The sequence below is a fragment of the Lytechinus variegatus genome, chromosome 2 (genome assembly GCF_018143015.1).
Source record: "Lytechinus variegatus isolate NC3 chromosome 2, Lvar_3.0, whole genome shotgun sequence".
Classification (NCBI taxonomy): Eukaryota; Metazoa; Echinodermata; class Echinoidea; order Temnopleuroida; family Toxopneustidae; genus Lytechinus; species Lytechinus variegatus.
In genome coordinates, this window is record NC_054741.1 from 16426468 (window position 1) to 16447220 (window position 20753).

The 20753-nt window shown below is 36.5% G+C and overlaps 2 protein-coding genes across 3 annotated transcripts in view; both read right to left on the bottom strand.

Annotated features, from left to right (window-relative positions):
- Positions 1-20753, bottom strand: part of LOC121407440 (large neutral amino acids transporter small subunit 1-like) — a 53023-nt gene that overhangs the window by 14349 nt on the left and 17921 nt on the right. The window contains exons 2-7 of the mRNA XM_041598509.1: positions 9936-10061; positions 4928-5027; positions 4070-4114; positions 3233-3356; positions 2486-2589; positions 2060-2156 (exon numbers count right to left, since the gene is read on the bottom strand). Coding sequence (XP_041454443.1) covers positions 2060-2156; positions 2486-2589; positions 3233-3356; positions 4070-4114; positions 4928-5027; positions 9936-10061 — 596 coding nt within the window. The remainder of the gene's footprint in view (positions 1-2059; positions 2157-2485; positions 2590-3232; positions 3357-4069; positions 4115-4927; positions 5028-9935; positions 10062-20753) is intronic.
- On the bottom strand, positions 12981-19264 carry LOC121407439. 2 transcript variants are annotated; one of them, XM_041598507.1, is made up of 3 exons: positions 18789-19264; positions 13713-18208; positions 12981-13128 (listed from the first exon to the last, which is right to left on the bottom strand). In XM_041598507.1, the coding sequence occupies exon 2, from the start codon at positions 18018-18020 to the stop codon at positions 14832-14834; it is 3189 nt and encodes a 1062-aa protein (XP_041454441.1). In that variant the 5' UTR covers positions 18021-18208; positions 18789-19264; the 3' UTR covers positions 12981-13128; positions 13713-14831. The 2 variants fall into 2 exon arrangements, with proteins under 2 accessions (XP_041454441.1, XP_041454442.1); XM_041598508.1 differs by lacking the exon at positions 18789-19264 and having other exon boundaries at positions 13713-18782.

A 20753-nucleotide genomic window follows, 5' to 3' on the forward strand; every position in this document is an offset into this window, starting at 1 on the left:
AAACCGTTAATTTCCATGTTGTGTAAATGAGACATGGAATGACACAGTGGAATGTACAGACAGAAGCTGTTGTTCTAACGGGTAAATTAATGGCCTGACTCACAGTTAAAGCATTAATTTGTCCAAGGTCACAAAATTTCCTCCATTATGAGTCAAACTCGTTGATACTCTTGACTTCTTTCATGGAAGTAACATTATGAATGTAGATTAAAACTGACCTCAAACCAATGTGCACTCTTATCAACTATTTCGAACTTAAAGAGGACCCCAGTATACTGAGTACCAGTACTGAGTAAAGCTGGTCAGAATTTATTTAAAAATCCAGTTCAGAATACATGTACCTATAGCTAAACCTACTATCAAGCTCTACACTCCACGCATACTTGAAAGATTGCATGAAAATCAGTTATTCAATTGCCCAACAATTTAAAACCCATCATTAATGTAAAATGTTATGATTTGCTTTCGCATTTATAACTTTGATGACAAAACTATAATCTGTTTATCTGTGTTCAAAGCCATGCAGAATGGACAAATTTTTGTAGCCGTTACATGTCCTAATACCCATGGAGAAATCTCAATGGACAAAATTAACCTTTTTCAAGCCATTTTCAAAAATGGCTAGAAAACAGCTATATAGAAGGGAGAGAAACTGCTACAAAACAGGGGGTTGCTCAGTGCTCACTGTGATAATAGCAAGGTAAATCTAGAATCTGGCATCCCCAATCATTGTGAAAATGATCTTTTGTTAATGCCAAAAATTCAATAATTTGACCTTGTTTGATTGTACTTTGCCGAGGTGTGATAATTTCAGACTGCTTTCACACATCATCCATCAGAATCTGTAATCAAGATGGCATGTGCTTGTTGAAACGCTTCCTGAAATCACATCAAACTGGTGTTTCACCATGACTAATGCGTAATGTCTGGCTGAGTTTTTTTGTTTTGTTTTGCTTTAGAAGATCCCCCTCCTGATACTTCAAATTTCAAGTTCAGTATCCAACCTGCCCAAGAAATCTCTTTTTTTTTCTTCTTTTCTTGTAGAAGAGGAAGTGAAATGCTTTGGGTCATGATATATCCACTGCAGAAATAAAATCACTTGGCATTTTGGGTAATTTACATATCACAAAACATATGGAGGAGCAGCTCGTCAGTGAACAAACTAAAATCTTTAAAAATGCGCAATCAACCTATCAGGGTGAACTACCACTTTTAGTTGCTTTCAGGTGAATGAAACCCTTGGAACAAGTTTAATAGCTTCTATGAAACAGAAAGATGTCTTATTAAAGGTCAAGTCAATAAAAAAATGCTGATTTGAATTAAGGGAGAAAATCAAAGAAGAATAATGCTGAAAAGTTCATCGAAATTGGATGGACAATCAGAAAGTTATGACACTTTAAATTTCTGCTTATTTTTCATAAAACAGTTACACGCACAGCTCAGTGATATGGAAATTAGTGAGTCTATGATGTCCCTCACTAGTTTTTCAATTTTTGAATTAGAAGATATTTCAATTTTTACAGCTGTGACAATAATGACCAACTTGATTGAATCACGAAATGTTATAAAACTGGTAAGTTCACATGTTACGGGAGGAATAAAACGTAGTTTCACAGGGCAATGAGGAGAAAATTGAAGTATTTTATATTTCATGTAATGAAATACAAAAGAAATAGCCAGTAGGTTACTTTCTCATTCCCCTCATTTGCATACCCACAAGGATATGCATATAACTGTTTTGGAAAATCAAGCGAAACTTTAAAATGTCATAACTTTATTTTACATCCGATTTTGATGAAATATTCAGTGCTATGCTCATTGGATTTTTCTTTTATTCAAACCAAATTTTTGGTGGGTGGGTGGACTTTAAGTGATCTCAAAATTCAAATGCTCTAGAATAACTTCTTTAGCCTAATTATCTTATCTGTTCAGTTTAATCTCAAATTTTCAGTGACTTGTTCCTTTGAGTTTTCTGTTTTCATGCAAGCTTTCTTCTTTAAAGTCAACTGCATGAACTGACTGACTTCAAGCCTGACAACGATTGATTGGTCATACTTACAGTAAAGACAAGAGACGGTAAGGGAGTCTTCCTGTTGATGCTAATCATGGCAATGGACTCCGGCAGGTGGCCGATACGAGCTCCAACAAAGTAGATTCTGAATGCAAAAACCATAGGAATAAAAACAAACACATGGATGTTTGTATTCGATATGGTGGAGCATAATTGTAAATAAGCCCCCCCCCAAAAAAAAAAAAATCAAGCAAAATGCTTCTGGCAGTATCACCCGACTTTGAAAACAACAACAGATATGAATAAATTTTCAAAGAGAGAAAAAAAAACATTCATTTGACAACAGAATCCTAAGTTCACAGACTTACACCATATGATAATTGACCTTGACTTGGTAACTTGTTAATCATTTCTTTGTCAGTCAGGAACAGTTAGAAAACTCCTAAGGTCAAAGGTCTTATTCTCCTTTCTTACCTAGACCCTGTCAGAAGAAGTCCGTTGACCCCACCAAAGGTTGAGAGGGCGACAGACACAGGCATGATCCAAGCCATCACTCCGAGGAGCTTGTCACCAAAGGTCTAAGAGAAACCACAACACAGTCAAGATTAATAGAATGTGGCCATATTGATTAAAACACCAAATTATGACATTTGTACGTGGGGATAATCTGGACATGGTGTGTATCTGTGTGTGGATGTGTGATTGTTTCAGTCATTTCAAATTTTGATAATATACCTGTAGCTTCTTTGTGATTAAGCCAATCACTTAAACATGCCCACAAAGGACATGCATTATAATCTAGAAGGTTTGTTTAATCCCATTTCATTCTCATTGGTCTGTCTTTTGCCATTTTGTGACTTTGGATTCAGAAACTAATTGATATGTGGGGGCGATCAGCTATAGTCTCTCTGTGATTGAATCAATCTCATAATTATTTTTACCTTGTATTTATTCCCTTTTTCTGTATCTCATAATGTCCTGTTACTATGTTTTTCGTACATTGTATGTATTTTAATGCTGATCAGGCCACTCTGTATAAATATTCGAGAATAAATAAATAAATAAATAATTATGGACATTGAAGTTTATAGCCTGTGTAAAACTATTGTACATTTTGACCAAGTAGAATTCGTACAGTGCCCTTGTAAATTTTGGAACCAGGTTATATTGCCTCTGCTATGTGCCACCATGTCTGTCTAATAAGTCTTGAGAGCAACCTACCACTGCAACTGCATCTGTTGCAAGAAGTTCAGCCGGTGACATAGCAACGAAGTAGGAGATATTAGCAGAAACATAGATGAAGATGACCAATGGAACAGAGATGACGATGGCCCTTGGAAGATTCCTGTGAGACACCAAAACATGTTTAAAAAAAGAAAATAGCAAATAAAGAATGAAATCCATTTTACTCTTCAAAATTTAGCAAAATGACGATAAATTCTGTATAATTTGAAAGTCATCGGGCATTGTCTTACATAGATACAGAGGTTTTCTATTTTTCAATAAATCGGTTTCTGAAAAATTGATCTAAACAAATAAAAATATCATTAAAATATACAGTAAATAAAAAAGAACCGTTTCATGTAAATTTAAAAAAATTTCAAGTAAAAATTGTAACGTAAAGAACAGATTACAAAAAATCACTGTCCCTACTTAAATGATCCACATACTGGGTATGTATTCATTTGAATGAAACATGACACAGAAATCAAATTGTTTCTTTCATACATGTACAGTCAAGCCAAGGGTAAGCTGGTCTGTAAAGAACCAACCAGCGGAGACCAGAAAAGCAGTCTTTGTGAGAAATTGCCCTTATGGACATTTTTAATTTGAAAACTATGCAAGGGAATTCAACCTAGTCCTAATAGACAGGTGAAATTTGCTGCACGTGGTAGCTAAAGTATGCTTAACTGTATATTAGATCAAAATCAAGATCGCGACATGATTTTTCTTCTACCCACACACGCAAATACAATAAAAGACATCGATTATCAATTTCATGTTTTCCATGTATGTGTACGCCGCAAGAATGTTACTGCGCCTACATGTTGAATTTACCTGAAGGGGTCCTTGAGTTCTTCAGTCACATAGTTCAAATAATTCCTAAGAGATAAGAAAAAAAGAGGAAGAAAACATCAGAATTAAAATACAGGCACAAACATACCAGTCCCATAAATATCAAACAACATTTCCCTAACATTTTTTCAGATATTCCATTGACATGTTATGTGACAAGATGTTATCTCAAAACTCTGTTCAGTTAAAGACAGTTTATGAAATAATGAACAAGTGGAATACCAATGGCAGTCTTGCCTGCATTATGCGATTTTACATAGCAGCAGTGCTGACTTTGAAAACAGCTATTGAATAATTATTCACTAAAACACCATTCAAATGATAATGAAGTACTATGTTCATTGACCTTGAATAATCTTTGACCTTGATCATGTGACCTAAGACTCATGGAAAATGATCTTGTTTCATGAACTAGGTACATATACTTCTAAGTTATAATGACATATACAAAAACTTAACCTCCGTTAAGATTTCAATGTTGACGCTGCCGTCGTTGGGAAAGCGGCGCCCATAGTCTCGCTCTGCAATGCAGGCGAGACAAAAATGATTGACACCGATATATCAGGTAATTGATTTGTTTACAGTCCTTTAAATGACTACACTCATCTCAGAAAAGAACCTTAATCTTTCTTTCCTCTTCATTTCTATCTCTATCCACTTGTTCTATCTAGAACTCACCACATGAAATACCATACACCTCCTCCTTGATTAAATAATTTTATGTTCAAACTTTTTAGACACAGTACAGGCATGTAATCCCTTTAATATTTCAGAATGATTCATTTATATCCAAATGAAATCTGTAAATGACTAGTGCTCAATCTCTGATCAGATGCTTACCAACCACCATAGGCAAAAAGACCAGCATACATAGCAAGTGCAATGTCTCCAACATTGCTTGATGACCCTTCAAACGCATTCTGGAGATTCTCAGTTTTACCTGTTAGATAAATATAATGGAAACAATTATGAACTTAATAGTGCTGAGAAAGAGCATATGGAAAGATTTTTACTTCAACAGATTATTTTAAAAATATATAGAAGGGAACATGATTTGAATGAAATTTAATGTTATTCATTTCATATTCTTTAAACATGTTGTATAAAAATGAAAAGTTGGTCCAGGTAATGTTACCACTATCCGGACTACATGTATTTCATTTTCAGTTTAAAGGAGAGTGAAACCCTTGGAAGAAGAGAGCTTGTGTACAACACTGAAAAATCAAAGAATAAGATTTATGATATTTTGAGAACAAACATAAAAGGAGCCTTTGAATGCTGAAGTCACTGCAATGGAGATCCTCCCACTGTTGATGTCACACATGAACAACTCTCTCATTTGTACCCTGAAATATACCCCAAAACATCTATTTTTGCAGAACTCTTATGGTACAAACTCTTTGTCCATGATATATCCATGTATATTTTGTGAAAGCTCTATTTTGTATTACAATTATCCACCCATAACAGAAAAAAAATCAAGGGTCGGTCGGTTGTTAGTACACTGCATGTGTTCATGCATATAAAGGAATCTCATAGGATATGAGTATGAAAGCTCCAAGATATGATTTTTCTTGTGCGTGTGAAAGGGAACTCCTCATACATCACATAGTCGTGTGCACACATGACGTACACATAAAGTGGAAATCGATTCAAGTGTCGTCTGCTCACAAGACAATGTCCAACCATGCTATCTTCAACTTTTTTTACCATTTCGTCGAGGAAAAATCAGAGAAAATTATGGTCAGTCTTGAAGGAACTTTTTCTCAAAGGTGCCGGGGGGGGGGGGGGGGGGGGCGGACAAAGTCAAAGGTTTTACTTGGGTCAATCTGGTCACAGCAAAAACACTTTTTTGTGCTTATTTAAAGTGAAAGTTTACATGACAGTAAATTTTGGTGCAGTGGGACCCGGGTCAACATACTTCTCCATCACCTTCTTAAGATGGTACAATGGCAGCCCATACCTAGCACCTCAAGTGTCATATTCTCACACATCAGGAGATGATCGACGACAAATGATTTGCATACAATTAGGACTAGAGTGGAAGGATATTTATTTTCCTTGGGGCTCTCCTTACTGAAAACATGAATGTTCCTTCCTTGGGATGCCCACCCAGGCGGACTCCATTTCATAGTTCCGTTAAACAATAGAGGGTTGGTGCGACTTTTTCCAGGTCAAAGATGGGTCAAGTTTGAAAGAGACATCACTGAAGACTCCATGTTTTTATGATGGCAGAACTATATCCTAACAACATTTGAACAACCTTCAAGTTTTATACTGTACATGTGTAAATGCTGACAGTACATTGGTTAACATAAACACAATGCTTGCAACTTTGCATAAATTTCTGCCATTCTCAACAGTCATCATCCAGAGTGAATCATGGTTAACTGACTGCACATGACATGTATTTAATCCACTTGAATGTGAAAAAGGGCCCCCCCAAAAAAATAATTAACAATGAAAAAATGGTAATTCCAAAAACAAAATGAATGATACAGACTTTACAGAGTAATAATGATGATTATATCCATGATAAAAAAAGTATATGATAATGATAGTTAAAATATTTTCTGGTTTAAAAAAATACTTCCACCAAAATAAATAATGATGGTGAAATAGATATTAGAGAAATTGGGATTTAATATTTCTCTGCCAAAAGAAGACTAATTTTTTCAGCAAAGGTTTTAGTTCTTCATATATTATAGGAAAAATATAAAGGCTCACTGCAAAGAGCTGATATGTTTTGGGCTGAACATTAAGGGGTTGTTCAGAATTCTGGTGGGTTGACCAAACTGGTTTGGAAAACCACTTAATGCTTGCAAGACCGCTTCAAGCATCCCCATCACATGTTAACTGGTTCCACTTAACTAGTTAAAGACGTACATGCAGATAAGAACAGGGTGCCTGTCTTTATCATAAACTTGGAGGCAGAATTACATTGTTTACCAGCCAATGTTAGTTTTCCAACAGGTAACAGGTGGTCTTGGTTTAAGAAATACAAAATCTACCACTATCCAATATCTCACCCCTAATGTGTGTTTATTGTAATAAATTAGTCAGAGAGTCAATAAACATATGGGATAAGGGGAGATTGACTTATTTCCAGTGAACCATTTGACCACATGGGGTTCTATTGTTTGTCACTGCACAAGCATTACATCTACATGTGTACATGCACATAAATTAAATTCATCATCTCGGAGGAACTAGAATCTAGCAAATGTGAGACATACAGTATATGCCTTCTCATTAAGAGGTTGATCTTTATGTCAAGTGTTCTAATTAATTCCCTTATGTATGCACTCCATACAAGTTTATTGAGGTTGTTAATTTCTTCAACAATCAAATTTGACTATCATGAGCATATATATGTAGTACTATTGCCCTGGAAATTTCATAATTTGCCTGCACGACAAGTACCTTCATTTAATAACTTTGATGAAATAGTTGAAAAAGAATAAAACGTGATAATCATCAAATTTTTGATTCAGAAATAGAGCCTACATGAAATGTATGCAATGTGAATTTAGGATTTCAACAATAATTATTTTAAAAATTCACAAGAATTTATAATTTGGATAAATGTGATTCCTAGCTAGAGGAAATTTTTTTTTAAAGCAATGTCTCTTGTTTTGTGACCCATTAATGATTTTAGTTTCTATAGTCAAAATGTGCATATTTTCCAAAATTAAATAGCATCATTTCATTTGTGTAAAAGGTACCATTCATATATCATAAACAAAATGGCTGTTCTCATGTTTGTGTGAACACACTATAGAGTGTATAAAACACAAAAAAATAAAATGTAAACAATTCATAGTGAATTATGTTTCCTTCTTAGAACTCGGTACCCTTGCACTCTGCAATCATAAAAAAGAATGTATCACTCCTCCGCATTTATACTGGATTAGTGTGAGAACCATGTAGTCAAATTGCTCCCAAGCCCCAACCAGTTTCCTCTGTATGGTGCAATGTATCATGTCTTGAAACGCAAATATTTTGAAAAGGATGGGAGACGAAAAATACTACCTGACATACAAGATTATCATATATCAAAGTTTGTAATCCCTGAGGATCAAAATCACATGATGGTTCTGATGGGAACAGATGTATTGCCTCATATTCATCAGCCAAACTTCAAAAATCGTCCTCTTCTTACCCACATTATCCTAATCTACTAGATCTATGTGAAGTTTGAAAAAAAATGCCAAATTTGTTATGGCCAGCACCACTTAAATCCGCAACCAAAATAATGATCGAGTCAAGTTTATTCTTTTTACTATCAAAATTCACTACTGTCTCATCATTATTCAATGGAATACATGCCGTGGTCTTCAATTCATAAATGAAAAAAATTATGACAAATATTAGCCAGCAAAAGCAAGATTCCGACCCCTGCCATTGAAACAGTGCAGTAGAGTTTTTACATGTGACTACGACCACTTGACCATGAGCAATTGATGGAAAAATCAGGGTGTTTAATTGTACACCTCTACCCTATAGACATTCTACAGTATGTATACATCCAGATTTAAAAAAATATTTTATTCAGGATTTTTGTCAATCTGAAGATTGGTGGGTACATGTATAGCCAAAACTAGCCACCTTTTTGTAGGTTTAAGATTAAGAGTATAATTCTGAGTCAACTTGGGATTATAATTGAACACTAATTGCCAAATAATCCAGTTTTATGTGTATATACTTATCAGTTTTAAGTACAAAAGGTATTTCGGTTTTTACTCAGAACTCAGATACTACCAAATTCCCTAATCTCGATATAATAGGTCCATGGTTTAACCAGGCTGATGGAGAAGCACCTAGTAATAGTGAAGCATGACCATGGACCTATGGGTCCATGGTATGACTTATCAATGCGTAAACATCCTGGTGTCTCATAAATAAAGACATTTTTATAATATTGAAAAAATAAACTGTGAGGACACTGATGACATAAATGTCATAAATCATTGTTCAATAGACCCCAACTTGTCAAACTGGGGTGTGGGCCCTTTCTCAAAGAGATTGGTTAGAAATTACATAGATACAGGCTCTTCTTTTATTCATGCCTCATATAATTGAAATTGAAAACCTTAACTTTAATTGATTCTGTCTATTGAAAAACTCTTCCCTAAAGAAAACACGTTTGGTAAAACAATATCATTTTAATGTCACTGAAACAAATGTGCAAAGATGGGAGCGATTGCAAGGTGATGTCAAAACAAAAAGACAACTGATACTTTGCAAAATTTGTGCACCTCTGTACATTCTCTGTACATTGTTCTCTGTTCATTGTAGGTATTTGTTTATTTACTGTCGAAGTCTGATCAGTTTTTAAAAGAAAATATCATTAAAGAGAATTCCAGTAGTTGCAGTAAACACTGATTTCATGAGAATGTCTGTAAAACCAGGCTTAATTGTCAGAATATCATCGAGGATGAAGATCTGGTACAGTTATACAAACTGAACTTTGTGAAATCTTGAAATCTATGCTGAAAAATGTTCACACTGAAGATCACCAACACAGATAGGCACACGTGGGACAGTGTATTATTATTGCTGGAATAAAGACCCGGTGGAAGTGACCGAATCCGCACTTATTTTGCTGATTTCACAGCAATTACACAATTTCTTCCAGAATCCTTTGGCACATATTTTTTATTCATACAAACAGACACTTGGGTGGTCATTATATTAGATTCTGTAAAAAGCCATTTTGAGATCGTTACCAAAACTGGAATTTATCTTTAATATGGAGCGTGACATTATTAAATTTGTGAAGAGTATCGGGTAGGATACACCTTAAAATACCAGGATAATTACAGAGGCAGGAAGAATCCAAACTTACCTCTGCAAAGTTGAACGATTCCTGTGATGATGATGACGATAAGGGCCAAGACCTTTGCTGCGGTGAAGAAATCCTGAACGCGCGTTGCCCACTTGACGCTGTATGAGTTGACGAATGTCAGGAAAGCTGGATTGGAAATAAATGGAGGGGAGAAAGAAGAAATATTTCAAATATCAGTTTTACATAATTAACACTCGAGATATACCTTACCCAGTTATTGGGTAAGGAAGGAACATACACTCACTTGCCTGTATTCTGAACTTGGGTTTAAAGTTGTGGTTTAAATATGTACATGTATGGTTAGCCAATTATTACATAAATCACTAACAATATAGAGTTGCAAAATTTCACCTCATTTGTCTCTCAAATCAATCATAATTGTGTGGGAAGTATACAAAGATGATTGTCTTCACCATCGATGAATCAGGAAAGAGCACAGCAAACATAAAAACATACAACTTAATAAAAATTTTGACACTTTTGGCTTTCCATAATGTTAGCACAGAGTTAGACCATGGTCAAAGTTAAACCTGACTTCAGAATACGAGCCACTATGTTTTTTGAGCAATGTCAATGTTTTCTTGTCACAAAATCCAACCATGACAAATATAGGACAGGCTTCAATGAAACATGCACAGGCCTGGTTTACCAAGTTCATTTTTTACCTTTAATATGTGACTGTGAATGCAACATGTGCAACTAACCTCTGTCTCTTATCAGCAAAGTGAGGATTTGCCATTTTCATAAAATTTTTACAGAAGTACCAGCAAAAATACTGCATGGAGATATTCAAACTTGTACTTGTCAGTTTTCTCTTCAATTGAAAGTACGTCATTACGATTAGAAATGAAATCAATTAAACAGTGAAGGACTCCTTCCATATGGTTACATTCAGTCTAACATGTTGTGTTCATACATAAAAATATACGAGAGACCTTGACAAGAATATTTTTAGGGCAAGGTCAGTTTTCTACATACAGAATTTTTTTTTATACAATTCTGTTTCCTATATGAACCTTACAGTACTGTACATGTACTTGTAGTTGTTTAGCAGATTAACAAACCATGCTCAATAAATCCATTGAAAATTAAATATTAAAAATTAGGCCTAAACTTTGTTCAGATTTTAAACACTCGTTCAAACTACTGGAAGATTCATAAACACCAGGATTGTGTAAAATGTCATAAGTTTAAAATTTATACAGTGTGCAGGACTATTTAGTATTCATTTCTATATATCGTCGCACGCACCACGAAACGTCCTCTATGCACACTTCGATGCGAAAGTTACATGTAGTTTGGCAGGAAACGCATTTAAAAAAAAGCTTTTCTAAAACCAGCAATAAGTGCACCTACAAGGAGAGCAAATTATTTACCGGCATCTTCTTTTGACAGTACAGATTCCAAAGTTTCATCTCGTATCTTTATATTTTCTTGAAGTGAATTATTTACGCCACAGTGGGCATCGTAACAGAGAGGACGGTTCGTGGAAAGGATACAGTGCGCTATCGCGCCTCGCCAAGTGCGCAGAGAGGACGGTTCTTGGTGCGTGCGACGATATTATAACACAAATGGGGAGGGGGACTAAACGGGATGAATAAATATTTCTAAATCTATGGTAGGGACTAGGGACAATCATGGACCTATATACAACATGGGACAATGAAGCAATTTAAATGAAAGTAATTACAGTAAAACACTGATTTCGTGAGAAAGTCTGTAAAACCAAGTACAGTAAGTATTACTACATGTATATCATCGTGGATGTAGATCTGGTACAGTTACATAAACTAAACTTTGTGCATTCATAAAATCTAAGCTGAAAAATGATCACACTGAAGATCGCCAACACAGAAAGGCACACATGGGACAGTGTATTATTATTACTGGAATAAAGACCCGACGGAAGTGACCGAATCCGCGCTTTTTTGCTTATTTCTCAGCAATTACACAATTTCTTCCAGAATGCTTTGGCAGATATGAATACAAACAGACACTTCGGTGGTCATTATACTAGATTCTGTAAAAGTCATTTTGAGATTGTTACCACAGCTGGCATTTATCTTTAAAATGGCACCTCAGAAAGTCCATGTATGTAAACCTTCAGTAGCTTTGGATTGAGTTGAGCATAGACCCCTGTTACATCTGAAAGTTTCCTACCCGAGACCCGACCGAGTCCACTTGCAACCTTGACTGGATTATTGGTGGATTAGCTTCGCGAACGGACCGAGTCCGAAATGTGGTCTGTTTACATCACAGTCTTCATTCCCTCCCCTATCGCCCTATCTGTACTTTTTCGAGCGGCATCCGATTGCTGACACCTTTAAAAGGCGCTCTCGACCTAGGCTCCGAATAATTCGCGCGCTAATTGAAGTTACCCGAGATTCTGAAAGAATGCTGATGATCCTAGCAGTCGTTGAAGATATGATCGACTTGAAAATGATACGTTTAAAATGCTTCTTTTCACTCAAATCAAAGACTTTATCAATCACAATTCACGTGTCGCATGCCTCAAAAACATTCGAAGAACGACGGGGCTCTGGGGAGGGGATAGCGTGCGCTATGACGTAATTTGACAGCTGGCGAACGGACCGAGATAGGTTCGAAAGCTTGTGTGCGTTTACATCTACGAATCGGTGGACCGGGGCCGGCCCGATACCTACCCGAGACTACCTCTGGATGTGGTCTCGGGTAGGTTCGCTAAAAGGTGGCCCGAGGTAGGTTTGGGATGTTTACATCTGATTTCTTTCCGACCCGAGGTAGGCCCCGGGCCGGCCCGAGGTAGGGAATCTCTCAGATGTAACAGGGGTCCTAGTCTGCTAAAATAATTTTTGATGTGGCCTAGATGTGAGTTTACTATTTTATTGTAGTTGTCTTGAGTTCATTCAGAACTTTTTCTCATTTTCTTTGAATTTCTTCTTTCTTTCCTTTTGTATTTGATTACATCCAATCTCTGTCTCCTTTCATCTTCCCTGATTTTTTTTCTTTAAACAAATTCTTTATCTTCTTCTTGCTTTTAGATTTGAATTCAATGATGATACCCACTGTGGCTGCCGCCCTTTATCCTCGATAAACGGACGGAGTTTCGGCTAACAAATACTCTCACTCCAAAAGAAATGTATTCACAGACTTTAGTGTGGCTTATGTGGAACTTTATTCCGTCATCCCACGGTCCAAAATCCGAGATAAAATACTGAAAACAAAACAGATACAAATATACATTTTGACTTACATATTCAGACAACCCACAAATGGTTATAATCTACTAGTAAAACAATCTTCATAAGAAAACTATATATGTAAACCATGACTAGAAATATAGAGGAAATACTTGTACTATACTATCAGAACTCAGAAATACTTCACATGTATTAGGATATTATATTACTCCTAGCTATAAAACCAAAGTACACTATACTACCAAGGAACATGATTATATATCCACTATACTACCAAGAAACATATATCTCCACTATACTAACAAGGAACATAAATATTCAATAACTCATTCTACTAATTGTATATCTGAATAAACATGGCACACATAACTATCAGTAAGTATTACACCAATGAGGTCTTAAAAGGTAAATATGAAATCCAAATCTATCCGAATATACGCCATAACATAGAAAGATAAGTATTCTATATACCACAAGTAAGTTTATGATTCAAGAAAGAAACTATTGAAGGTATAATCATATTATAAATCTATATATTCTTATAGCTTGGTCACAACTATCAACAGAAAGATAGAGTAAAACATAAAAGCAATCTTACCAATTGGAGGCTATAAGACAAGTACACTTGGTTGCAATCAATACGAGAAATATCTTGACGTTAACTGGAGTTCTCTCTTCTGTGTCTTTACTATGAACTGAAGTTTCTTGGCTTTTTGCATCTCTATTTAAAGGTTCTGAACTTATGGTCAAGCCAGACTGCTTATTAGACAGTCTAATTAAAAGTTACAAGGAAGCTGGTACTACCCAGCGCTCTACACAGAACAAAACAATGAACTTGACCATTCCTATACAAATTATAACAATAAAGGGTGGACGTAAGGTTTGCTCTATTGAATTAGCTTTCTGTACCTATACTTTAGTACATAACCTACCCTATGGGATTTCATGTAGAAAGAGATTAAGAAAATGCCAGAGTGCAAAATGAGAAATCTAGTGGAATATGAATTTAAACATATATATCAAAAATATTTACAGCATTAAAATTGCATAGAACTCACTGCACACTGCTGCAGTGACATGGCTCCTTTAACTGATCCTGCTGTCAGTTACCTAAAATAGTACATAATAAATTGATTCAGAATACCAATATTTCAAATTATTATAGACTCAAATATTTAAATACTCGCTACAGTATAAACAGTAATGTAAGAACAACAACCCAAAATAGGAATCATGATATTCCGATCCCATTGTGTAATTTATCTGTAAAACTAAAACAAATGTAAATAGCTCAATCACCTGATTATGTGATCATCTTAGCATAACAATACTAGATTCAAGTGTCGAAATGTACTACTTAGTACATATATATTATGTCAAGCACATCAAATACATTGACCATAGAAAATCATCATTACATAGAGCTTTGAACATGTTAACGATTCCAATGCAATGAAATGAATTTCAATCTAAATCAATATTACTCAGTGATCTTACTGTTACAAATTACACCTCAAGTAATTTAAACATTCCAAAAATCACTCTATACATAATGAATGCGAGAAAAATATAATGAAAATAGGAAAGAGAATGCTGATAGAGAGAAAGAGAGAGAGTGAAAAGGCAGAGGGAGAAGAAGAAGAAGAGAGAATGAGGATACTAGGGAAAGAGTTTGACAGATTCAGAGAAAGAGAAATTAAACATTTACAATAAGACATCACTTCTTATTTTCTTCTTGGCTGGCTCCTTGATCGGGAATCCTCTGGTCTTCCGATTGCATCCTTCCTTGTGATGTTTCTTCAGTAGGAATTAGGACCACCAGCTTATGTATCGGTCTGTCAAGGATAGTTGGCTGACCTTTCCTTCGTCCATCTTTGTCTAAACACTTGTTTGCCATCATCAGTTGGACTTTGCGTACGTGACCATCTTTGCTAGGAAGGACTTTCTCTACTCGACCAAGGGGCCAATTACCTCGAAATTCTCCTTCTTCTTTGACGATGACCACATCTCCTGCCCTGACGCTTCGCTTTGGTGTAACCCACTTCTGTCTGGTTTGGAGTTCAGCCAAGAACTCTTTTCTCCAACTCAGCCAGAATTCATTGGAGAGATGCTGAACTCGTCTCCACCATTTGCGACAATAGGAATCTGCCGTTTGGAACTTTCCAGGAGGTGGTAGCACGATTTTAGGTTTCATAGTCAACAGATGATTTGGTGTTAGAGGCTCAGGAGCATCTGGAGAACAAAGGTTTGTCGTCGAAAGAGGTCTAGAGTTGACTATTGATTCAACCTCTTTTAAGAATGTTCTGAAAGACTCGTCGTTTCCTGAGCTGATAAGAAGGGGCTCTAGAGCACGACGAACAGTAGCAATTTGTCTTTCCCATACTCCCCCTATGACGGAAAGATGGGGAATATTCAGTTGATTCCATCTCTTAACAGCAAGAGGACGATTATCAGGCACTTGGACTTGATCTGACTTGAAGGGTACAGGCATTTCGTAATTCCCATCTTGACTCCGTGTTATTCCCTTCTCCAAGATATCAGGAGACCTCACATCGTGTACCAATAGTGATGGACGACCTTCCTTCTCCTCTTTGAAGTCGACTTCCAATGCTTGAATGATCTTTTCAGGGCCGATATTTGCCTTAACCTTGGTCTGGAAACTAGAGTTGGGGCATGAGTTGACTGAGATTTTGTTACAAGTTGCAGACTTGAGTTCTCCAGGAGTTTTACGCACTCTCCCAACTACTCCCCATCCAAGCAATGATCTCTGGGCATATGGGTCATCTTCATTCCCACTTATGATTTCACGTGGTCTAATTGCTCTTGTACAATCATTACCGATAAGTAACGATACTTCTACATCTTTCCTGTATGGCATCATGTTACTTGCTACGCTGTTTAGATGGTCCCACTGCTTGACTACCTCTGGCTTAGGGATCTGGGAGCGGGATGCAGGTAACGAATCCCTGGACAAAGTGGTTGGAAGCTGGATTACATTCTCCTTGTTGAAGTCCAGTACCTCAAGACCTTTAATCCTCTCACTTTCTATCTTCCCTGTCTGGTGCATTGTTGTAAGGAGAAGATTTGTTTTCTCTCCTTTAACATCTAGCTTCTTGCAGAGGCGTTTGGAGACAAAACTCACGTTTGACTGGTCATCAAGAATGGCATATTCTAGTGTCTCCTCTGATGGTCGATCCACATGCCTTACCCAAACAGGAACGATCATACTGTGATCCCTCCCTTCCTGGTCAGGCGTCGGACATACAGATGTGCAATGCGATGTTCCTTCCTGCAGTTCAGCTGTGTCTGGTTTGTTTTGGTCGTAGTGGAGGCAGGTGAGATGCATTTTCCCACATAATTTGCATGACTTTCTCTCCTTACAATTTCTGACAAAGTGATCGTCTGTTCCTCCACACCCAAGACATATCATTTTCTTCCTGAAGAAAGCCTTTTTCACATGTATAGAGTTTTTTGCGAAATCATCACAATCTTCAATGTGATGATCTCTCTCGCAAAAGGGGCACATTGAGAAAAGGAAATGCCTATGCGATACCTTGGACAGCTTGCTTGGTTCATTATCTTGTCCATTTGTTACAAAGGTCCTTGCTTTCATACTCCTTTGATTTGCTTTGAAGTTCGGCTTTGACTCCTTGGACAATGGCTCCATCTCAGGGATGTTTGCCTTGCTTGCAGCTCTCATAACAAACTCGGCAAATTCTGTGAAAGAAGGGAAGCTTTGTGGGCCTTTATGAGAACGCCATCTGTCGATTTCATCACGCCACTTTCCTTCCAAATAGCCTGGTAACTTCTCCACAAGCTTTACATTTTCTTGAGGGTAATCCAGAATTCCCAAGTTGCGGACTCTCCTCTTGGCTGCCACAACTTTCTGAAGAAAATCTGCGAAGTCCCTCAGTCCACTGGCATCGTGGCTTGATATCTTCGGCCAAGAAGTCAGTTTCTTGGTGTACGAGACGCTTATCGTATTGGGGTCACCAAATCTGTCTTCTAGCTGCTTCAAAGCCTCTTGGTATGCATTACTCCCTCCTATCAAAAGATGGTGCTCTACTATCTCCTTAGCCTTGCCACTGACATATGCATTCAAATAATTCAATTTGTACTGCTCGCCAATTGGCTTTGAATCCACTGTACAGTCAAAGGCATTTTTCCATAGCGTGTACTGCAGAGGATCACCAGAGAAGATTGGTACGTCGATCTTAGGGAGTTGGCTGAATACGGCTAGTTGGTTACTAGCTGCATTTTGTCCTGCTACAAAACGAGCCAGCTGTTGCAGGCAATCTTCTAGAGATGATGCAGCTGTATCCTGTCTGGCTTGCACTGCTGGGCTACTAACTGGTGGAGTATTGACCACGGGAGACTCAGGTTTGATATTTTTCACTGTGACTTCCTCTTGTGAGCCAAAGAATCTCTCCATCCTTTCGCTCCTTTTCTCCCGTGTCAGTCCTTTAATAGAAACCTCATCATCAGTTTCACTATCATCATCGCAGCATTCTTCCAATATAGCCAGTTCTGAGATTTCTATGTCTGCAGCAACTATAGACTTTTGAGCAGCAATCACTTTCTGCTCACTAAGATAGGCGTTTTCCATATCTTCTTGTTCAAGCTCAAGAGTCTTCATTTTTTTTTCAAGAACAGCCTTTCTATTTTGATGAAAGGCCTGTTTAGCTTCTTTGTCCTCTTTTAGCAACATTAGCATTTTACTTTCATTTTCCTTTTTAGCTTCCAGTGAGGCTTTACGGGCAGAAAGTTCACTTTTTGATGATCTACTCGATCTCCTGCTCAGTCTGCTCCTCCTGCTACTGCTACCACTTACTTGGCTATGCAGGTCCTCATCCCTGGTTGCTCCTTTCAGTGACGTCATCCTCACCGATGTTTCTCGCTCACTCATGCCTTACGAAGCGTAAATGTCTACAGCAGTTGTATTTTATTGTGGCTGCCGCCCTTTATCCTCGATAAACGGACGGAGTTTCGGCTAACAAATACTCTCACTCCAAAAGAAATGTATTCACAGACTTTAGTGTGGCTTATGTGGAACTTTATTCCGTCATCCCACGGTCCAAAATCCGAGATAAAATACTGAAAACAAAACAGATACAAATATACATTTTGACTTACATATTCAGACAACCCACAAATGGTTATAATCTACTAGTAAAACAATCTTCATAAGAAAACTATATATGTAAACCATGACTAGAAATATAGAGGAAATACTTGTACTATACTATCAGAACTCAGAAATACTTCACATGTATTAGGATATTATATTACTCCTAGCTATAAAACCAAAGTACACTATACTACCAAGGAACATGATTATATATCCACTATACTACCAAGAAACATATATCTCCACTATACTAACAAGGAACATAAATATTCAATAACTCATTCTACTAATTGTATATCTGAATAAACATGGCACACATAACTATCAGTAAATATTACACCAATGAGGTCTTAAAAGGTAAATATCATGAAATCCAAATCTATCCGAATATATACCATAACATAGAAAGATAAGTATACCACAAGTAAGTTTATGATTCAAGAAAGAAACTATTGAAGGTATAATCATATTATAAATCTATATATTCTTATAGCTTGGTCACAACTATCAACAGAAAGATAGAGTAAAACATAAAAGCAATCTTACCAATTGGAGGCTATAAGACAAGTACACTTGGTTGCAATCAATACGAGAAATATCTTGACGTTAACTGGAGTTCTCTCTTCTGTGTCTTTACTATGAACTGAAGTTTCTTGGCTTTTTGCATCTCTATTTAAAGGTTCTGAACTTATGGTCAAGCCAGACTGCTTATTAGACAGTCTAATTAAAAGTTACAAGGAAGCTGGTACTACCCAGCGCTCTACACAGAACAAAACAATGAACTTGACCATTCCTATACAAATTATAACAATAAAGGGTGGACGTAAGGTTTGCTCTATTGAATTAGCTTTCTGTACCTATACTTTAGTACATAACCTACCCTATGGGATTTCATGTAGAAAGAGATTAAGAAAATGCCAGAGTGCAAAATGAGAAATCTAGTGGAATATGAATTTAAACATATATATCAAAAATATTTACAGCATTAAAATTGCATAGAACTCACTGCACACTGCTGCAGTGACACCCACTATCACTTCTTTCTCCTTTAAATTGAAATATTTCCATCACCTTCTCTCCTTCCAAGCTTTCTTCTCAGTCATTGATTTCCCTTTCACCCATAAGATGTCTGGATTCTTCTCTTCCTTTCATGCTTCCCTAAAACAACTTTTCTACAGACTCCATTCAATGGAATCATTGGACTGACAAATGCCCATCATTCCATAAGAGGTCAGGTATAGGTCAGTGGTCAATACTTGGTTGAGGGTTTTGTAAGCCACAGTAAATGTTCTATATAGCAATGTATGGATCACATTCACAGACATCGTCAAACATTTACACTTCACAAATTTTTGTTACTTTTTTTAAGTTGCATATTTGAAGAATACTACCATGGAGCTACTCTACACAGGCCTATGGTGGATCAGTGTAGCATCCCAGAGAGGTTTAAAAGGCCTATTACCATGTAGGTTCATGCTATTGCTATTACAAACAAAGGCATTTTTTTCAGGATTAAACCCGACTGACAAGTACACTCGTACAGTACCTATAGCTAAATCAGTAAATGTGAGGAGACAGTCTTTGTTGATCCAGACGGAAGGGATGGTCAGGTTTTATGATAAACATATCAACTTCAAGGTGAAAATCTTTTCTGCATCTGGACAAGATGACCTTCATGTTAACAAGCACTCCCAAAGCTCAAACAATGTAATTTCACACTTCCCATTGAGTCCAAATATACATGTGTTCCGAGTGTGTGTATAGTTGCACAGTTTGCATCATCTACACGTATTCATGGCTCTGGTGGTATGCACAGCCACGTGGTAGAGTGGTATTCAGAAATATATGGGTATACATATACATACAAAATATTTATGATTTAATAATAGTGTAATTAAAGATACCAGTTGTGGTTAAGACCTCAAAATGAGTTGGAACAGAATCCCATGAAATTACCACCAAAGTGTTTGTATACGTATTATGTTCCAAATTTTAGCTCTGGAAGAAACTGTGTAATTGCTGAGAAATGAGCAAAATAAGCATGGAATTCCAAAGTCAGGTATTTTTCGAAGCAGTATTAATACATTGTCCCACATATGCTTTTCTGCGTTAGTGATCATAAGAATTATCGATTTTGAGCTGATTTTGAAAAGATGAGATTACATTTATGTACCAGATATACATTGTAGATGTATGATAATATTTTGACAAATAACCTTGATTTAATAAAAGACTTTCTCATGAAATAATTGTTTGCTGCAACTACATGTAGGCCTACTATCTTTTACCTTTAATGTAAATATTCAGAGATAATGGTACATACAAAATACTAATGCTTAATAGTGTAATTAATGAAATATTCATAAATTTTGGTATATGCAAAATACAAATGCTTAGTGTAATGCATTAAATTGAAATGATTGAATCTGATAGTATACAAGCAATCAATTAATAAAGACCTATGTATGGTACACACTGTACATGATATCTTCACTTTTTAAAACTAATTTC